At 33.2% G+C, this 21,186-nt stretch overlaps 2 protein-coding genes across 3 annotated transcripts; one reads left to right on the top strand and one right to left on the bottom strand.

Annotated features, from left to right (window-relative positions):
- Positions 1–34: 34 nt before the first annotated feature.
- Positions 35–19,727, bottom strand: LOC127092181 (BURP domain protein RD22). Of its 2 annotated transcripts, XM_051031008.1 has the most exons (4): positions 19,525–19,727; positions 19,295–19,406; positions 18,411–19,199; positions 35–433 (listed from the first exon to the last, which is right to left on the bottom strand). In XM_051031008.1, exons 1-4 carry the CDS (start codon positions 19,561–19,563, stop codon positions 273–275), a joined length of 1,101 nt encoding a protein of 366 aa, XP_050886965.1. In that variant the 5' UTR covers positions 19,564–19,727; the 3' UTR covers positions 35–272. The 2 variants fall into 2 exon arrangements, with proteins under 2 accessions (XP_050886965.1, XP_050886966.1); XM_051031009.1 differs by lacking the exons at positions 18,411–19,199; positions 19,295–19,406; positions 19,525–19,727 and adding exons at positions 1,204–1,315; positions 1,446–1,577 and having other exon boundaries at positions 35–1,111.
- On the top strand, positions 13,321–15,969 carry LOC127092182 (alanine aminotransferase 1, mitochondrial). Its single transcript, XM_051031010.1, has 8 exons — positions 13,321–13,454; positions 14,314–14,364; positions 14,596–14,646; positions 14,753–14,818; positions 14,905–14,966; positions 15,412–15,490; positions 15,590–15,656; positions 15,755–15,969. Exons 1-7 carry the CDS (start codon positions 13,398–13,400, stop codon positions 15,596–15,598), a joined length of 375 nt encoding a protein of 124 aa, XP_050886967.1. The 5' UTR covers positions 13,321–13,397; the 3' UTR covers positions 15,599–15,656; positions 15,755–15,969.
- Positions 19,728–21,186: the final 1,459 nt, after the last annotated feature.

The raw sequence follows: 21,186 nt of genomic DNA on the forward strand, positions 1-21,186 counted from the left end.
AACATTTTTAGTCAATATGAAATTCTTAAGATGATTTTCACCCAAATGATAAAGCTCCACTATATCATATTTAGTACACATGTAATAATACATTAGAGCAGATACAAAGATCATACTTGTAACAATACAGCATAGCAAATATGACAAACCTAAAACAGTGGAAGTAAAACAAAGCAGTAGTTATAAAGTACTAGAATAAATTTCATAATTCATTTTATTCTGTTAAACCCACATAAATATTCTTCAATGTCACCGATGGGATTTGTCTGTTTCTACTTGGAAACCCAAACAACATGATCCTGTGGAAGGAAGTGACAAACAGGAACAGTTCCAGGTTGAACTTTAAGCACTTGAAAGGCCAAATGTTTAGGATTCCATTGTGATGTATCAGTGTGACAAACAGCAACAGCTTTAACTCTATTTCCATCAACACCTTCCAATGGCACTGAGTAAACTTTAGTTGTATCTGTTTTATGACAGTAAAACACTGCATAAGGGTAATTCTCTTTGTGACACACAACAGCTTTGTTCTTCTCTCCCAACTTCTTCACTTCTTGTGCTATTGTATATTCTTGAAACTCACTTTCTTTGTTCACTTGTGTTGAAACAGCCTCAACATTTTTCCCAAGTTTAGAAGCAGTGAAATCAACCATAGACTCTAATGATGTTACACAACTCTTTTCCTCTCCTTTGATACCATGTTCTTCACACTCACTGATTGTGTTCTTCACAATCTGAGCATCCTTTGACCCTTTTTTGATGTTTAGTTTGTTGAGTATGTATTCGACCTTGTTTGATGAAAAGGGTATCGAATTAGCAACTCGTTTAGGCAAGAATTTAGCTTCATTATTCGAAGTGGTCTTGGTGAATTGCAAGTTCAATTTTGTTCCATGGTGCAAGTCCTTTTCCAAAAAGAAGAGTGCTACACTTGGTTTATCATGTAATTGAGTCTCACTTGCAGCATAAAGGTAATCAAATGGAGAATCAGAATGTCCAACTCCAACATTCACATCACTTCCACTTCCTTCATTGTCGCCCTTTCTCACTCCAACATCTACACCACCCTTGCCTACATCCACCCATGTTGCTTTCTCTTCACTCCAATATCCACCTTCACATAGAAACAATAAATTGAAAAAAATTAAAATGTGTGATAGAAATTTTTACTTTGATCCATAAACAATTTTAGTGTATGGTACTTACTAGGGTGAAGCAGATTAGTTATGGCTTTTGGCATTGGAGTGTTGGGAAGCATGGACTTCCAGTAAAGTTGAGGTGGCAATGTTTCTTCACCATTAGTTGTCACTATCACAAGCTGCATGCATTTGAGAATATATTAACATTAGTAATCATTTTTTTACAAGCAAAAATAAAGACATAGAATATCACAACAACTTTTTGAAGAAATGAAAGTGGTTGAGTTTATGGAGTTGTGAGCAACTCACCACGAGGAAAATAATAATGTGAAAGAAATGAAACTTCATATTGGATCAATGAAGCTGAAATTCTAAAGAAGAAATGATGACGAGAAGAAGTTGAGATGGAATGAAAAAGAAAGGTGCATGCTTGCAGCCTTTATATAATGTAGAGAATAATGGTATCTAATTATTAAAATTGAGTTTTATCACAAAGTATCAACCAAGTTATTAATTCAACTTCCACTGTCTCAACTATATGTGACATAATATTGGTAAGAGGTTGTTCATGGTTTGGTCACATATATGGCCGTAAATACCAAAATGTCATGAGAGTTTTCTTTTGCTGTCGTAAAGAGTGTCATGAGAAAAATGAAAAAGTTAACTCAATTGTGTAACCTGTAAAAACTTAAAACTTAATCCTAAAGCTTATATTCCCTCCTTTTCAATCTTGCTATTGAATCCTCAATATTCAAGAAAAAAAGGACACTCATCGAACACTACAATTATATATATATATATATATATATATATATATATATATATATATATATATATATATATATATATATATATATATATATATATATATATATATATATATATATATATATATATATATATAAATGAAGGGAGCATGAGATTTATGAAATGGCTCATTTGAAAAAAGAGTGTGCTATCTTTATTATAGAAAAAGGAAATAATACATCATGCTTTAAAAGAAATTATATGAATCGAACACTATATTATTAATTTTCAGTCAAATCTTTTAACATGGGTTTTCAATTAATATTTTGTAAGTTTTACCATGATTTGATTCCGCATTTAAAGATAAACACATGATTAAAAAATAAAGGTGAATTCAAAAATTAGAAATGGTGATTCAAATCCAAGATCCCAATGACCAACTCGTGATTAAAAAATAGTTATTAGATTTGGATAATTTCATTTTATGTTTTTTCATTCTTCGAATCAATGATTTATTTAAGATCACAACTTTATTTTTGGATTTGAATATAATAAACCATGACTCCAATCCAATTTTTGTTTCTTTGTCATTGAGAACCAAACCTTTTCAATTTTAACTCTATACTCCTCTTCCCTATCCTCTACACGTGTTATACTATCAGTTTTTTTTTTGATAAGAGGATAAAAGTCTTCTACTTGCTTATGTAATACCTTATTCTTGGTAGGGGAAGCAGTTCTTCTTCAACTCTGTATACGTGTTACATCTTCTCATTACCCTTCTTTGGGTACTCATTTCAACAATTAAACCATACTACTATATTATCTTTATTGGTCGCGATATGTTATTATAATTTCAACAAATTATCTGTGTTAAGAATTGTGCTTGAACCTAATTCAACACTTCAAATTTGACTCATAGAGAGAACATTACCCCCACTTTATAAGTGTTATACCCCAAAATTTACCCTCCCCTTTTCATTTTTATCTAATCTTTTGGATTTGAGATTCATTTACATTCATGGACATCCATATCATCTAGTGCACTAGCATAATCATAGATTCAAAAGTTTGAGACTGATTATACTTAACAAGGAGCTAGGGTTTGCTTGAGGATCAAGTCTAGGAGTTGCAATGCTACAATTAAAGTGGATAGCTTATTATATGGTTCAAGGTGCAAAACCCTAGTTGCTAGGTGCTTGAGGCCTTGAAAGTTGCATCTTGAGGTTCATTCATGCCCAAACCCTAGTTCTTGATCTGAGAGGTTTGTGAATCTTGTGACTTGCTCCGAGGTGGTGAAAATCCTAATTGTGGTTCATGACATTGGTGCACTACTTGTGTTGGCTACTCACTTCTTGGTTTCAGGTTCTTGGTTGTTGCTTGGCATTTTGATCTTTGACCTAGTTAAAACCCTAGTTCATGGTGTTATATGATTGGTCTAAGATATGCCTGCATTAATATTTCATTCATATTCCATTCACTGATTGCATGTTCTCATTGGTCTCGTTTAATCCAAGTCACATTTAATCCATTGATTTTCATGGTCATCATATGATCTAAGTTTCATTCCATTCTCATGTCATTCTTTGTTTCATTAATGTGTAAAAGTTCAAGCTTTCTAGTCCCATTGATTCAATTTCATTATCTATTTGGTCAAGGCATTCCATTGGCCCATTGGTTTCCATTTCATTCATCTCATTCAAACTTGTTTTAGAATTCATCTAAAATACATGTTTCAATTAATTTCATATTTAACTTGGAAATGGCCATTTGAATTCAAAAGTTTGCATTGTTTCATTAGAACATTTTTAACTAAGAAGTACATTGCATTCATAAGAATACTCAGAATTAAAAACTAAGTTACGAAAAAATGAAAAATTAAATCTCATTTAAATCACTTTTGCTCATGGAGATTCAAGAATACTTTAAATTCTTGATTTTGAATGAATGGAGTTTCCATGCAAAATGGTGGTGATTAGATACAAATTAAATACAGAAAAATAATAATGCAAAGAAAATTAAATAAATAAAAATTAATTCATATTTAATCGCTTTTGCTCATGGAAGTTCAAAAACACTTTAAACTCTTGATTTTGAATCAATGGAGTTTCCATGCAAAATGATGATAATTAAGGTACTAAATAAATGAAGTAACAAACATAAGAATACAAATGCAATAGAATTAAATAAATAACAAACATAAGAGTTTATCTAAAATAAAATTCAATAAAGAAAGAAAGAAATGACTTGAAGAAAAGTGAAGAGAGTTTTTGCTTAGTTTTTGTGAATGATTGGTGGTGTCATTTGTGAATGAAATGAAGTTTATCTATATGTTTTAGAAAGAATAGTTTAAGAATTATTTAAAGAGTGTGAATGTCTTCTAAAAACTTATTTAATAAATACTACCTCCGTTTTTTATTATAAGTCACTTTGGAAAAATATTGTGTACCAAATATAAGTCGTTTTATAATATCAATGATTCATTAATGTTATTTTTCCTATTATATTCTTAAATATTTATTATTCTTTCTCATTTCAATTATGTCAATCTATCTTTTCAATACAATTAATGAAGGATAATTTTGTAAAACCCTTCATAATTTCTCTTTTTCATACTACAACTATTACATTTCTTAGTACGTGTGAAAAATAAAAAATGACTTATAATAAAAAACGGAGGGAGTAGTAAATTATGATGTAATATATGCATGAAATAATGATATAATAAATGAGAGATTTTTTGAACATTCTAAAAACATTGGTTTTTGTTTTATAATACATGAAAATGATTAATAAAATTCAAATGGATATTTTGATAATAAATCAAATAATCATGAATTTATTTTCCAAAATATATAATAAAAAAATATAATCTTAGTCAATTTTTATAACATATAAAATATTAACTTTTTTTTACTATTATATATATATATATATATATATATATATATATATATATATATATATATATATATATATATATATATATATATAAAATTAAAAATATAAAACTTGACAATATACATATGAATTAGAATATTCTAACAAAATTGAAATCTAACACAAATGAAGTTAAAGCTGCAAAGAGATAGAGAAACTGAAATCTAAGACAAATGAAGTTAAAGCTGCAAAGAGATAGAGAAACTGAAAGCAAGATAGATTGATGATCCCTAGGTGGTCTCACATATTTTTATAGATGGCCAAAATATTTGAATGAAGGAAATAGTTTCAAGATAATTAAGGTCGGTTGTATGGTTGGATTGCAACTGACTAGTACTAATTTTGAGACACATTTAATAAACTCAACTGCCGGTGGTTTGCCACATTAATTGCCATTAAGTATTTGGGATATTGGTGCTTGTTAGAGAGATTCAACATAGATATACACTGAAATTGTTGAGGGGTCAAATATATAAAAAAATAAATTTAAATTACATATTGTTATCCTAAAAATAGAAGGAAAAAAAAACATCAATGAAATTTGATCCCAGGACTTTTATGTTTCCAAATAACTTATTTACCATTCGGTCAACAATAACGGTTAACATATCTAAAAATAATAGTAGTTAACAAAAATGGCATAAATTAAAGCTAGAGGGTATTTTTTTAAAATAAAAACTACTAGGTACTTCAAAAGTTAATACAACATTAATGCTAATTCTTGATCATAAAAGAGTTAATTTCCCTTTTACTCTGCTGAGGGAAGATTTATATAGAGATAATCTCATTTGAGGTTACCATTAGGGTTGGAAAAATGTGATTAACCAATTGAACGAGATACGAATACTTAGTTCACATTTCGCATCATATATGTATTTAAATTTTATATTCGACAAGAAAATTTATTTATAATACCTATTTTTAATAAGTTATCAAAATATTGGGTGGCTCCGTCCTTACTGATATCAAACCCAAACCAAAAAAATTCACCTGTATGTTAGCAAATTGATATTTTTTGGGTGAGTATATTGGAAAAAGAAGTTTCGAAGGATTATATCTATATTTTGATATATATTTTAAATATTCTTTTATCATGCTCATTTGTTAAGGGTATCAATAAAACTTACTTCTTTCTAAGCTTTTAATCTTCAATCTCCTCGCTAATCCGATGGGAGTCTCTTCGCATATATGAGCTTCTTTTAGAGGTTTTATTCCCAAACCAAGCTTCATGGTGTTCGTGGCAAGGGTCTTTACCCTTTTTCAGTTTGAGGCTCTCTATGTAACACTTCCAAACGATTGTTTGATCTTCTTGGATAACTCTTACCCGCTCATCAGAGAGTACGTATTTCATGCACAAATACAAAGTGGACATGACGATACCCAACTAATTAAAAGTCAGACACTCTATAATCATATTGTAAGAAGAGGGGGCGTCAATAACCAGATATCTGGCCTTAATCTCCTTCGTCGGTTCATGCGTCTCAAAGGTGGTCCTCAATGTTATGTAGTTTTTCACTTGCACTTGCTCTCCACAGAATCCAACTAGTGATCCCTTCAAGGGATTTAAGTCATCTGGGTCGAGACAGAGTCTCTCATACGCGTCTCGGTAGAGGATATCTACGGAGCTTCCTTGATTTATGAGGAATCTTCTGATCTCACATCCAACATAAGTACCGATGATGACCATGCGATCATCATTGTGCGGGTGGATGTCAGTTGCATCCTTCTTCGAGAAGGAAATTTCGCTCTCGGGCACCTTTGGTTTGCCTTTATCTAACACCTTAGAGAGTTCTTCTACATTCAATACCTAGCGAGCATACCTTCTGCCAATAGAGCCAGTCTCCCTACCCCAACGAACCCTCTTGCAATAATATTATGCGTGTGACACACAACTTTGTTTTCCTCCGCTGTGGATGACTTTTTTTCTCTGCTCGATCTGGGGCTCCTTGCGTCATCTCGCTCGCGGGAGCTAGGTTTGCCTAACCCTCGAGAAGTGTAGTCCTTAACATACTTTTTGAGGTGTCTCTCCTAGATTAGCCGTCCAATTTCCTTCTTGATTATTTGTAGTAGTCTTATGTATGGTTTTCGTTAACTTTATGGAACTTACACCAACTTGCAAACATTTTTACCAAAGCCTTGGATGCAATTCAATTTGAAAAACTAAGAGGAAAACTTGGGATTTGTGTTAATGAGCATTTATAGCAATTACAACTATTTAAGTGTGTCAACTAAGAGTTTAACTCTCATCATTACTTTAGACACACTTACTTAAACCCTTTACCTCATTGTGTATCCTTTTGGACAAAAATATGCTACCCATTCCTTCCAAACGCCTCATTCCTCCCCAGACATCTGTGCTCCCCCCCTCTCTCTCTAGAGTATTTCCCTATTCCATATGCTTCAAGTGTCAACTAAAATGTCTCAACAATATTCACCCACACACATGCATGTCCCAACTGAAACTAGTGGATTATCCTCCCCAACTGTTAGGGCAAATGAACCATTTTAAATGATCAACATGGAGGATCTGGTCTTGGATGTTGCACATTTATCCACGGTTTATCCACCTCCTCAGAAGAATACACCTTTTGTGTCTGAAAATGTCAAGACTTCTGGTAATTCTTCTGAACCTATAATTCCCAGTAAAGATAAAATTGTTATTGGAGAAGAATCTAGGTCTAAAGGGCTTGAGATAAGAAACCCTAGTATGCATGTTGACGACACTGAGAATCCAACGAAAGCGGAAGGGAGTGCCATTGATAAGGAACTTAGGAAGTTCGTTACATCTGTTTTGAAGGAAGTAAACTCATATGTTTTGCCAGATGTTCAAACATCTTTGGCAAAAGAATCTAGCTCTGACGATGATTCTAGTGAAAAAGCTGAGGAAAGCGTTCATGAACTTGTTGCTCGTGAGAGAAGAAGTAAAAAGAAAGCTGGTCATGTTGATGAACTAACTTCTGATGAAGAACCCCTCACCAATATTGTAACTCCTAGTATAGCCAAGAGACTGCAGAGACGTAAAGGAAAGGTAGTGGTGTTTGAAGATTCTTCCTCCAGGGAAATGAAGAGAAAATTTGGTGGTTTGAAAGGCACTCCTTCTAGAATCTCCATAGGAAAATCTCCTGTTGGTCCTACTAGATCATGGAGTAAAGTTGTCACCCCTACTAGAAAGAGGAAAGTTGTCTCTTATAGTGAATTTGAGTTTGATTTCGAAAAGGATGTCCAGGACATCACACCTGTAAAAAGATCTGCTAACAAGAAGCCTCATGTTGCTATGCCTAAGGCTCTACTGGACAATGTTTCTTTACATTATGTGAAGAATGCTGAAAGGTGGAAATATGTCATTCAGAGGGGGGTAGCCCTGGAAAGGGAATTGGGTAAGGATGCCCTTAAATGTAAAAAGGTCATAGATCTTATAGAAGCTACTAGGTTGATGAAGACTGTCACACAATTTGGCCCTTGCTATGAAAACTTAGTCAAGGAGTTTATGGTGACTATTCCTGATGGGTGTGATGCTGTGAAGAGTTCTAACTATGGAAAGGTGTATGTGAGAGGAAATATTGTGACATTCTCTCCAGCTGTGATCAATATATTTCTAGGAAGAATAGAAGAACCTCAGGCTGAGCTAGAGGTTACAGATGACCAGGTGTGCAAAGAGATAATTGTCAAGCAGGTTAGACATTGGCCAAACAAATAGAAGCTATCTGCTGGAAAGTTGAGTGTCAAATATGCTATCCTTCATAGGATTGGGACTTCCAACTGGGTGCCCACTAATCACACCTCAACCATCTCTACTGGTCTTGGGAAATTTATTTATGCTGTTGGAACAAGAAAAGTGTTTGACTTTGGGAAATACATCTTTGAACAAGTGTTGAAGCATGCCTTCTCTACTGCTGTAAAAATGCCCATGTGCTTTCCATCCCCATCTATGGAATCATTTTTAACCAACATCCTGGTATTTTGCTTCCTATTGACAGTGTAAATAAAAATGATTCTCCCTTATCACTCCACTACAAACTCTTTGCTGGAACACATGCCCCATATATTGTCATAACATCTTCTCAGGTACCTGGCCCTGCCACCTCCAAGAAGAGTGTTATTGCTTAGCTGAAGGATACTTGTAAAGAGTTGGAGGATTCCATCAGATCTAGCACTACAACAAAGATCAAACTTGAGACATTGATGAAGGCTATGATGGCAGAAGAGAAGAAGGAAGCTGAACACGATGATGATGGAAATGAAGGAACTGATGTTGAGGACTATGCTGGTGAGGATGATGCTGATGAAGAGAAAGAAGATGAAGGATAAGAGTATGCAACTGTTGACTCAGATAGTCAGGAAGATATCTGATTGTAGTCTTGTTTTTTTATTTTGGTTATGTTTTGTGGTCTGTGACCAGGATATTATGCACCCTTAGGTGCCCCCTTGTGTGTGATTATTAACTTTATGAGTATGGTTTTATCTGGTTTGGTTAGATGTTTACCTTTATTATATTTTGGCTAAAAAGTGGGAGTATTGTTAGAGGTTTGTGAGTTCTGACCACTAACCACTGACTGCCAGGCCGTGCTTAAGAAGAAGTTCCTGTTCTAACTGACTGTTGTGTTGTGATGTCAAACATATTATTCTAACATCAACTTGTCTGAGTTATTGTTGTTGTGATAAGTTTTTTTTTGCTGCTTATGCCTAAGATGTGTGTACTTGGACAAGTCTTGTTTGCTATGGATAATCCCTTGAGGGGGAGTCCTGGTTATGTGAAACATGGGGAGTACAAACTCTGTCTGGTGTGATTGCTTGATTACCTCTGTGATGTGTGTGTTTGATCTGTTTTTCAAACCTATGTAGTTCTATTTGTAATCTGGAATGTGGTGCTGGTGTGCAAGGGGTATTTGGTTGTTTTAGCCAAACTTTTCCAAAGGGGGAGATTGTTAATTCTTTATATTTATGATTGGCAGTAATTTTGGTAAAACTAACTTAGTTGCAACATGTTGAACAAGATGTCCTAACATGTGGATTCAATATCCTATATGAAACATGTTTTACTCTTGGTAGCGTTTGAGTGTTTAACTGATTACATAATATTTTAGGAATATTAAGTAAATCCCATGTGGCGTCCATGGGTGAGGAATCAGAGATTCTAATTGATTTTAAACTTATTATGTTTTCTAAATGTTGAGACATTTTAGGAAACTTTTGATTGGTAACCTAATGTTGTGCATTTGTTTCTCTGCATGTACCAGGCCCAAATCCAGTTCATTCTTTGGATATATATAAAATGCCTCAAACCTAATTGAAGGATGAAGAATAGAAGGAGTTAGTGTGGTATTAGGGTTTGAGTGTTCTTGTTAATTGTGAACCTCTCTAATATCATCTTGATATGAGTAGGTATGTTTCGTTTGAGTTGTAAGGGTTGTCAAGCACTCATAAGCTTTTAAGCATTGAGTGATTGTGTGTCAGTTAAGTGTGACTTCAGAATCTTGTGTAACTGTTTGAATTTTCACTGTTGTGATTAAAAGGGAAGTAAGAAGGGTCTCACACCTAGAATGTCTTAGGTAGAAGTTACACACGGGTAATGATTAAGGTGTAGATTGTAAACTGGAGATAGTTTTTAGAAGATCTACAAACTGATACTATTTATTGAATTGCCTCCCTGGCTAGGTATCCCCCAGATATAGGTGTTGTTGTACACCGAACTGGTTAACAACTTTGTATGTTATGTTATTTTATGTTCCCCTGTATGTAAGTTATCTTGTTATTGTGTATTGGTCAAATATCAGTGTCTCGATATCTCTTAGGACATCTGATATCTGCTTACCAGAATTTCGGGTAGATCAAAGCTTGGGGAGCTTCAAGGTGAAGCTCTTCAAGGCTTTCTGAAAACGAGCTCTAAGGTGATGTGGGTTGGATGGATTTTATGCAGAGTTTTGCTAGAGATTTTCTGGTGTATATAGAGAGTGGATGCATGGTTGTTTATATAGGATAATTGAGGGCTCGATAGAACTCGTGTAGGGAACTTAAGGGATATGTGTAGGTGTGCGAGCAGTGGGGATTATGTGACTGAGGAGGGTGAAAACGCGTTGAAGATGAGAAAAATATGACACTGATGTAAAAAGTGCGAGGGAGTATGATGTATGGGATGTTTGGATGATATGGTCATGGTTGCTGTAACTTGTTTCACGTGATTCGTATTTTTCATCTCATGTAATGAAATAACTTTTTATTTCATTTCAATTTGAATTCGGTTTTCATTTCAATTCCATTTTATTTTTCATGTGTAATGGATACATGTGTATGATAATGTTGTTAATGGAATAAAATGATGTTGATGAAGTAATTCTGCTCATATATAACTCGTGTAATAGATTCTGTTTGAATTCAAGTTAACTCTTTTTCAATTTTATTTCAAATTCAACCCCGGTATGATATGGTGATGTTATGTATGTAAGGCTTCAATGTAATGAAACTATCTTATAACAATTTACTCACTTTTGAATTTTTATTTATTTTGATTTTAGTTAGTTTTATTTATTTATGGCTATGTGATGACATATAATGTTGAATGTAATTGGATGCTATGTTGATTTACTTTTCTGCTCAATTCTCACTTGTATGTGGTAATGAGGGAATGATGATATGATGTGGTTATTTAGAAGGAATAAAATTGCTTTTCTCTTGATTGATTAAATGATGATAATGACATGGCTATTATGATTTGGTCATGAAGATGATGGTGAATATTATGGATGCAACTTAGCTCAAATTCAAAACTTTTTTAAATTTCCTTAAATTGAACTTTATTCATGGCTGAAGGTGAGAAAAATACACAAGGGGGGGGGGGGTTGAATAGTGTATGCCTAAAAAATATATTTTCACTTCTGATTCTAGAGCATCAGATTCTGAACCACATACAAAATTGGATAACATAGTGAGTAACAATAGTGAGAAGTTTACTTCTTTTTCTTATACAAGTAAGAGGCTGAATCAGATCAGAGTTTGACTTTAGAGTTTATTTGCACAACAGAATGTAAATGTAGAAGTAAATAAATAGACACACAATATATCTTGGTTCCTTTCAATTGAGAGTAGTCCAGTCCTCTTGCAGCACAATAGCTTTTAACTATAATCAGATTGATTATAATTTCTTAAGCCAACAACTCAAGACTTCCTGCTCAATTAATCTAGAAAGAGACTTCCCGCTCCACCCTCAAGCATGAGACTTTAATGCCTAAACAACTCGTTCAAAACTTCCTGCACTTCCTGCAAACATGAAACTTCAATGCTTAATCACAATGATTGAGACTTCCTTGCTCTGTCCTTAAGCATGAGACTTCAATGCCTGAACAACTCGTTCAAGACTTTCTGCTCTGTTCGCAAGCATGAGACTTCAATGCGCAAGCACCCAATAAAAGACTTCTTTGCTCAATCTAACAGAAAGAGACTTACTCTGAGCACAACCGCTAGAGTCTTCAGATTCTCTTAACAAAAGAGTCTGGTATTAACCTTATGTTAATATGTGTGCTTCTTAGATAACCAGATACACAAAGATTTACACTCTTGATCAAAATATGAATTATTTTCTCTTGAGTGTAGAAGAATGAGGTTTTCATTCTTCTTCTCTCCATGTACAAATTTTCTTCTTGAGCAACTATGAATGTTTTCAACCTTCTTAGTTAAATATATGCTAAGAATAGATCCGTTGAAGATTGAAACTACCAATGATACAAGTAACTGTTGAAGGTCTTTAGCTGGTATACAATAAAGTGAGTTAGAAACTCAGTTAACATAAAGACGTTTAGAGGAGCAGAGTAGAGTTCAGAGCAGTTGGATAGATAAGATCCTGAAAACATAATTTTATGCTGATTAGACCTAAAGTAGAGTACCATTCACTACGCCAAAAAGGTTTTTTAACAGCGCATCTTAGACAGCGCTTTTAAAAGAAAGCGCTGTCTAAGGTTAAAATAAAAATAAAACACGGAAAATGTTCTAAAAAAATAATGAAAGTGCTGTCTAAGGGGGGGTCTTAGACAGCGCTTTTAGAAAGCGCTGTCTAAGACCCCCCCTTAGACAGCGCTTTTAGAAAGCGCTTTTAAATATAGACCTTAGTCAGCGCTTTTGAGAAAGCGCTGTTTAAAGTCTTTCAATTAAAAAAAAAACCCATTCCAATGGCTTTCACTTCTTCTCTCACTTCCCATTTTCTCTCTCTCCCAAACAAAAACCCATCCCTAACCCCTTTTCAATCTCAACCCTTCTTTTTCCCTACACTCCACCCAAAACCACTCTTATCATCACCTACTTCAATCTCAACCGTTGCTTCAGCGTCATCATCGAAAAACCCTTCCAGTAACAATAACCCTAAACAATCTAGACAAGATGAAGTTGTTGAGGTTGAAGTAGAAGAGGAACTTCCGTGGATTCAAGAAAAAGCTCTCGACCTCGTTGAGTTCACCGGTTCTGTTACCCAAGCGTTTCCCGGTCCGAGAGTGGGTCCCACTTCGTTGCCGTTCACTCCTTACTTCTCAACATCACCATCCTATCAATCCTATTCCCTTTCCATCATCGTCTTCCACTGCTTTTTCTTCCATGGCTTCCAATTCTTCTTCCCCTTTTCCTGTTACCGCTCAAAATATCAACCCACAGGTTTATATTTTTCTTTTTTTTTAATGATGTTTTTGTTTATTTCGGTTTTTGATCGTGTGTCTTTTGATGTTTCTAAGGGTTTTGGGTTTGTTTTATTTTTTTCTTAGTTTATTAAATTGTTTGCGTCTCTGCATGGAAATTAATTTTTGTTGTGGGGTGATGTTTTTGATAAGGGTTATATTTTGATTGGATTTTTGGGGGTTTTAAGGGTTGCTTGATATTGTAATGATCTGAGTTTTGAATTTGATTTCTGTTTGGTTATGTGACTGAGGATTGATTAATAGCTGATTTCTGATTTCTGTAGTGTTATGCTTAATTCAGTGCTTTTTGCTTTGTGTTTTTTTTGTACTATGATGGAATCAGTGAAATCATTTGTGGTAAAAGCAAGCTTTTAAAAAAAGTTATTGCTATTTCGGTCTGTACACGTCCGGGTGTTGCGGTCGCTGCGATGAGAATTAACCATAATTTGTTCTTTATCATAAAAAAAGTGAATAACAGTATGGGTATAGGCATCTTTCGATGCGGTTTTGTCGCGGCCATAATTGGTTCTTTGTCTAATAGTTTGATGGTTTAGTGTATATTTGGATTGACGGCGACTTACAATAAATCATAGTGAAATCATATTGATAGAATTTGTTGAAGCTGAAAATGTAGTGATTCTGTTAAACTCAACTTTAATCTATCTAAGCATGGACCTGCACTTCTTAGGCTATTTAACTGAGTTTTTCTTATATCAACAAGAAAATTTTCTTAATTTGTGAAATTTTTTTGGATCAGAATAACTGCTTCACTTTACTGACATCGATATTTAATCTTCGGTTACTTGCTTGTTTGAAACATTGGTTTTTTTCTTGCTTAGGTTCTGAAATGTCAGTATGCTGTTCGAGGAGAGATTGTTACACTTGCTCAGGTACTGTGATTTTCCTGTATATTGTGTTAGTGAAATCAAGTTTCATTGAGAAGGTATTTCTGTTTCAGACAGATTTTTCTGATAGAAACATTTTATATATTTTACTTGACAAATTAACTAAGAACACTTGCCACAGTGCTCTTCTAAGACTGTATAGCTCGAATATTGAAATTGTCTTTGCTGTTTGAAGTTTATAATATTTATCTAACATACAATGCCTTAATGCTGCAGAATTTGCAAAAACATTTGCTGGCCAATCCAGACGCTCATTCTTTTGATGAGGTATTTCTCCTTTTCAACTTTATATCCTCGGGAGTTGATGAACTCTTTGGGTTTTCTACATTTGTTTTGTTTCCTCTCCTCTCACTTTTCTTTTATCTGAAATTAGATAATTTACTGCAACATTGGAAATCCTCAGTCTCTTGGCCAGCAGCCAATAACTTTTTTCCGAGAGGTTTGTTTTTTATAATTCTGTATGGTGAATGCAGCTAATTTGATATGAATTGAGTACTGATTATTCTACAATCTCATCTCTGCCAGGTTCTTGCATTATGTGACTATCCAGCTCTTTTGGACAAAAGTGAAACTCAGGGTTTGTTCAGGTATTAGGATAAAATAAAACATAGCGGAACAGTAATCTTAGCGGTTTTGTGGATGGAAAATATATTAGTGATTGAATTGTCTATCCACAACATCAAAATTGAATTTGAATATGTTAATGAATATCAGATTTCTAATCCATTTTTACGGTGTTGTAGTCTATCCTTTGAAGCAAAGTAAATTTGCTTTTGTTACTGATGATTTTAAGTTGTAGGTTTTGATTAATGTCTAAGTAATGGAATTTGAACGAATCACTATTTTTCCATGATACTCTTACTTTTGTTAGTGCATAGTGTTGTCAAATAGCGACTATAGTAGCTCTATAACACTAGTGCAGCGGAATTTGAACAGATGGCCATTTTCTGTGATCTGCGTTCGATAACATTGGTTTTAATATTCTGATAGTCTTTATAAATTACGTTGAAGTTGACCTTTGACATATTGCAGTGCTGATTCAATAGAACGAGCTTGGCAGATTGTGGATCAGATTCCTGGGAGAGCAACGGGTGCCTATAGTCATAGTCAGGTATTGATGGGGTTATCTAATTTGGTTTATTTGATTATTATCCCTTTATGTTAATGATGTTTACTTTATGTTAATCCGGTTTACTTTATGTTTCAAAAGAGGTGTTAATCCGGTTTACTTTATGCGAGATACTCTTGCTTTGGGCCGATTAAAGATTCCCACCGATGTATGTATTTCTAACTTATGAGTTATTTTTATATTTACACATATCTCATATAATTAAATAGTTGGAATTAATTCAAAATATGTTATATTATTATGTAGTACTTTGATGAATTCAAGTGTGCATTTTATACAAAGGATCAAGTGGACGAAATCAAAGAGGAGTGGTGTCAATTCATGATAGAGCTCAATGTTTGTTCATAAATTTGTGTAATTAATGTGTACATTTGTAGTATATGTTATGACTTGTAAATGTGTACATAAATTTGTATATATTTTGATACATTTAAGGCAAAATTGGTTTGAATTGGTATATATATATATTTGTTAGCCAAAAATTGGTAGAAAAAAGGCCAAAATGGCATATATAAAATGTGATAATTGTCTGTCAAAATCTGGTTGAAAACAGGTAGAAATTCTGGTTTATAAACCTGGAAAAAATGTGGTTTAAAACAAAAGCTTCAAAAATTTTCGTATACCTTAGACAACGCTTTTGTAAAAAGCGCTGTCTAAGGGGGGGATTAGAAAGCGCTTTAGGCAAAAGCGCTGTCTAAGGGGGGGGGGGGGGGGCTTAGACAACGCTTTTTGAAAAGCGCTGTCTAAGGTATACCTAAAAAAATTAAAATAGGAGGGTCTTAGAAAGAGCTTTTGGCCAAAGCGCTGTCTAAGGGGGTGGGGCTTAGACAACTCTTTTCAAAAGCGCTGTCTAAGGTATACCTAAAAAATTTAAAATAAGAGGGTCTTATAAAGCGCTTTTGGCCAAAGCGCTGTCTAAGGGGGGGGGGGGGGGGGGGGCTTAGACAGCGCTTTTAAGATTTAAAAAAGCGCTGTCTAAACCTTTAGCAGCGGAGGTTTAGACAGCGCTTTAAAGCGCTGTCTAAGGCTAAAAAAAGCGCTGTCTAAGGTCTTGTCTGTTGTAGTGATTGTCACAAGATCTTCTTTAGATAACTTCTGACCTGAGACTTCTTATAGACATTTGTTGAAGCTTGCTTAGAGTCATTGTTATCCTTATACTTAGCTTTCTGAATCATATACTTTTATAGAATTATTTAAAGCATGATCAGAAGCTAAAGTATGTCTTGTTTGGAATGAGACTTCAGAGTCTAGAGTACACAAGTTTTGAGCTTGTCTTCATCAGATTCATGATCAGAACTAGTCTGGATGAACACTTTCAGAGTTGATGACTTAATGTAGACAATAATCCTTTGAAGCAAAATATTCAGAACTGCTAATGACTCTTGTTCAGAAGTTGCAGAGTTATTCCTTATGACAGAGTCTGTTTGCTTCAAATTGCTCTAGTCTTTAGAACATTGTTGATCTTTGAATAAAGTTGGTCATCTGAAAGACTTGAGTAGACTCTTCAGAGTCTGAAAGCTTGGTTCTGATCCTTCAGATAAGAACAAGTTTGTTTCCTTTTAATGATTTTCTGAGTGATTAACTTGATTTATATCAAGGTTAATGTCTTTTGATCTTGCATATTAGAATAACCATTAAATCCTATTGTTATTTAAATATTTTGTTATCATCAAAACTTTTTAAAGAAATGAATAAATCTTGTTCCAACAATGGCTAATACAATGTATGTGATGATGAAACGAAATGATATGTTTATTGATGAATCAAAATAATAATGGTGACAATGGAAATTTGAGTTAAAACAAAGACTTTAATTTGTGATATGGACATGACAAATGGATTTAGGATGTAATGAGATAATGACTTATTAATATGGTGTAAGAAAATGGAATGATGATGAATTGAAGATTTTTTGTATTTTATGATGCAAGAAGTGTCATGAAAAATAAAATAATGAGTGAAATAAATCAATGAATTTTCTATTCTTTTAAACATGATTTTTTCACTTTCACTTTGATATAGACTTTATTGAAAAAATGCAATGAATGAAAAAATCCAAATGAAACGAGAAAAATAAATGAAAAGATTTGGGGAGGACAAAAATAAGATATGACACAAAGCATCCCTTAAAGCTTTAATTCGGTAGAGCATTTTAACTTTTTTTTTTATAGATATTTTGGGGCTGAACAATTTCAAAAATTAGGTAGGTTGATGTCATCTTAGATGTTGTTATTTTTGGTCTTTGTAAAAATAGAATTAAAAATTTAAGTATACCAAAAATATATTTACCATAAAAATAATGTATTATCATTGTTCGTCTAACTTAACAAGTATGGTAAATTGCCTAAATTATTTTTCTTAACTATTACAATATTAAATTAAATAATAATCATTATAAATATATAGTAAAATTTTTCTTTTACAATGATAGAATATAACAATTTGAAAGTGATAAAATAATTTTTTTATAACATTGAGATTTCATCAAATTAATGCAAATGAGAGAAGTCTCATTACTGCATAAAGCATTACATATTGTGCTTTACATGATAAGCACAAGAAACCTATTGTTCATACATTATAATACATCATGGACATACACAAACTTGTAACCATATAACATAATTAAACACTGTTTGCATAATGCATCTCTCATTATTTTAACCATTAAAGTAGTTTCTATATTGTGTAATTTATTATTCAAGGATAACCCTATATGGATGAAACTGTTACTGTTTTAATCACTTGGAAACCCAAACAACATGATCCTGTGGAAGGAAGTGACAAACAGGAACAGTTCCAGGTTGAACATTAAGCACTTGAAAAGCCAAATGTTTAGGATTCCATTGTGATGTATCAGTGTGACAAACAGCTACAGCTTTAACTCTATTTCCATCAACACCTTCCAATGGCACCGAGTAAACTTTAGTTGTGTCTGTTTTATGACAGTAGAAAACTGCATAAGGGTAATTCTCTTTGTGACACACCACAGCTTTGTTCTTCTCTCCCAATCTCTTCACTCCTTTAGCTATTACATATTGCTGTAACTCACTACTTTCGTTTTTCACTTCTGTTGAAACAGCTTCAACATCGTTTCCAAGTTTCGAAGTAGTGAAATCAACCATGGATTCCAATGATTTTACACATAGCTTTTCTTCTCCTTTGATACCGTTTTCTTCGCACTCGTTTATCGTGTTCTTCACAATTTCAGCTTCCTCTGAGCCTTTTTTGATTGAGAACCTATTAAGGATGCTTTCTACTTTGTTGGATGAAAAGGGGATGGAATCAGCAACTTGTTTAGTTAAGAACTTTGCTTCGTTGTTTGAGGTTGTTTTTGTGAATTGCAAGTTCAACTTTGTGCCATAATGCAAATTCTTTTCTAAGAAGAAAAGTGCTACATTAGGTTCATCATGTAACTGTGTTTCAGTTGCAGCATAAATGTAATCAAATGGAGAACGTTTTCCAACTGCAACACGAACTGGTTTTCCTCTTCCTTTTCCTGTGTTAACATTGACACCGCCTTTTCCAACGTTAACCGCTGTTCCACCTGAAGGTTTTCCTTTTCCATTATTAACATGGACTCCACCTTTTCCTACGTTAACTGCGGTTCCACCTGGTTTTGGTTTTCCTGCATCAACATTGACACCACCTTTTCCAACAGCTACCGATGTGCTTTTCTCTTCTGTCCAATCTGCATATATTCATATATAGTTTTCACATGCCAAATCATATAGTAAAGTTCGATAATGATTGTTTCAGTCAAGATTCGAAGTCGTGTGTACTAACCAGTTGGGTTCAGGAGATCTGTGATGGCTTTTGGCATTTGAGTTGTTGGAAGTTTGGACTTCCAATACAATTCAGGAGGTAAAACAGCATTGGTTGCTACAACAAGTGCGAGCTGAAATACAAGATATATTTAAGGATTTATTTATGAAAATAAGGAAGTAAAAGTTGAAGAATAAAGTGAGAAAAATATTAGGCAGATGCTAGAATATAGTTGGGAAAGTATTGCTTACACTGAGTGCTATAAAGATGGACAAATGAGAAAACTCCATTAAAGCTAGATTGAGAAATAGAGGAACTGAAAGCAAGATAGAATGATGATCCCTAGGTGGTCTCACACATTTTTATAGATGGCTCAAATTTAAGAATGAAGGAAATAGTTTCAAGATAATTAGGTCGGTTGTATGGTTGGATTGCAACTTACCACCAATTTAGACACACATTTAATAACTTCAACCGCTAGAGTATTGCCACATTAACTGCCATTAGTATTTTGACAGTTGTTGTTTGTGAAAGCGAATTTTCTTACATATTTTCTTGTATATTGTACTCATTGAATTTGGTTGCAGGTTGGAGCATGGGCTTATGAGTGAATCAAATGCGTATACAGACAAATAAATGTATATGGAGACACGTGGCTTTACACATACACATACAAGGGGACACTACTCAGAAAGTTATAAAAGGATGGAGTAAATTGTTGACTTTGTTTTTCATGTTGCATCTAATAACAATCAACTACTTAATTTATTTGAGGCATAATGACAGTTGCTAGTCATTTTCACAGCAGGAAACTGGTAGTATTGTCTTTGAAGAGGTTTTAGTGATGTTAAGTTTGATAATCTCAGTTGTTTTGTGGGAACATTTCGAACAAAAATTATGAAAATTAAGTATTGAATTGTTAATCATGAATCATATAAGGGAAAACTAGTAATAATGGCTGGAGTTAATTTTAAGAATAATATATGGGAATATGGAATTGGATTATAAGGAATAATTAATTAAAAAATATATTTATTAAGAAAGAGAATAATATACAAGATTTTCATCTGAACTATTTATATTTTTATTTCTTAAGTTTCTATCTTTTCCCAAGTCCATTTTTTTTAAAATTTTAACTTTTAAAATCTCTACATTCATCACTACCAACAAAGTAAAAATTTATTAATTTTTTTTTTAAGAGATTTGACTTCACCATTCTTTATCAACAAAAAATAGTGGCTTCACCATTGTTATTGATTGAATAAGGTTAATTTCTATTCATTCTATTTTTCTAATTATGAATTAATAAAAGATATTTATTCATTGCTTATATATTATATCGTTATAATGTATTTTTAACATTAAAATAATATGTTCATGGTTTATTAAAATGTATTATAGTTTGTTTGATTTTTTTATTTATAAATTTTAGTATATCTATTGTTGTGTGTAAACTGCATAATTTTTATAAACCGCAAATGCATAATTTTTGTGTGAAGAAAATGCAAGAAGATTGGAAACCAAAGTTAAAAATGATTTTTGATAGCATTGAAGATGCTTGAAAATTTTGGATTGATTATGGTGAAAAAGTTGGATTTGGAGTGAGGAAACAATATTATCACAAAAACAAAAATGATATAATTATTTCTTACAAGTTTGTTGGTTGTAAAGAAGGTTTAGAAAACCAGATAAACGGGGTTATAAAATAATCAATCCAAGGCCGGAGACCCGAAAAAATTGTCAAACAAGATTAGGAATTAAGAATATGGATCGTAAATTTTATCAATTATAATAATAATTAGAATTTAATTTCCTTTAGTTATTATGATTTGTAAATCTGATATTGACAAATTATTCACTCATCTAATTAGTGGAGAGTTTGTAGGAAAGTTGTTAGTCTGACTCACTCCATT

Source organism: Lathyrus oleraceus, chromosome 6 (genome assembly GCF_024323335.1).
Source record: "Lathyrus oleraceus cultivar Zhongwan6 chromosome 6, CAAS_Psat_ZW6_1.0, whole genome shotgun sequence".
In the NCBI taxonomy this organism is placed as follows: domain Eukaryota; kingdom Viridiplantae; phylum Streptophyta; class Magnoliopsida; order Fabales; family Fabaceae; genus Lathyrus; species Lathyrus oleraceus.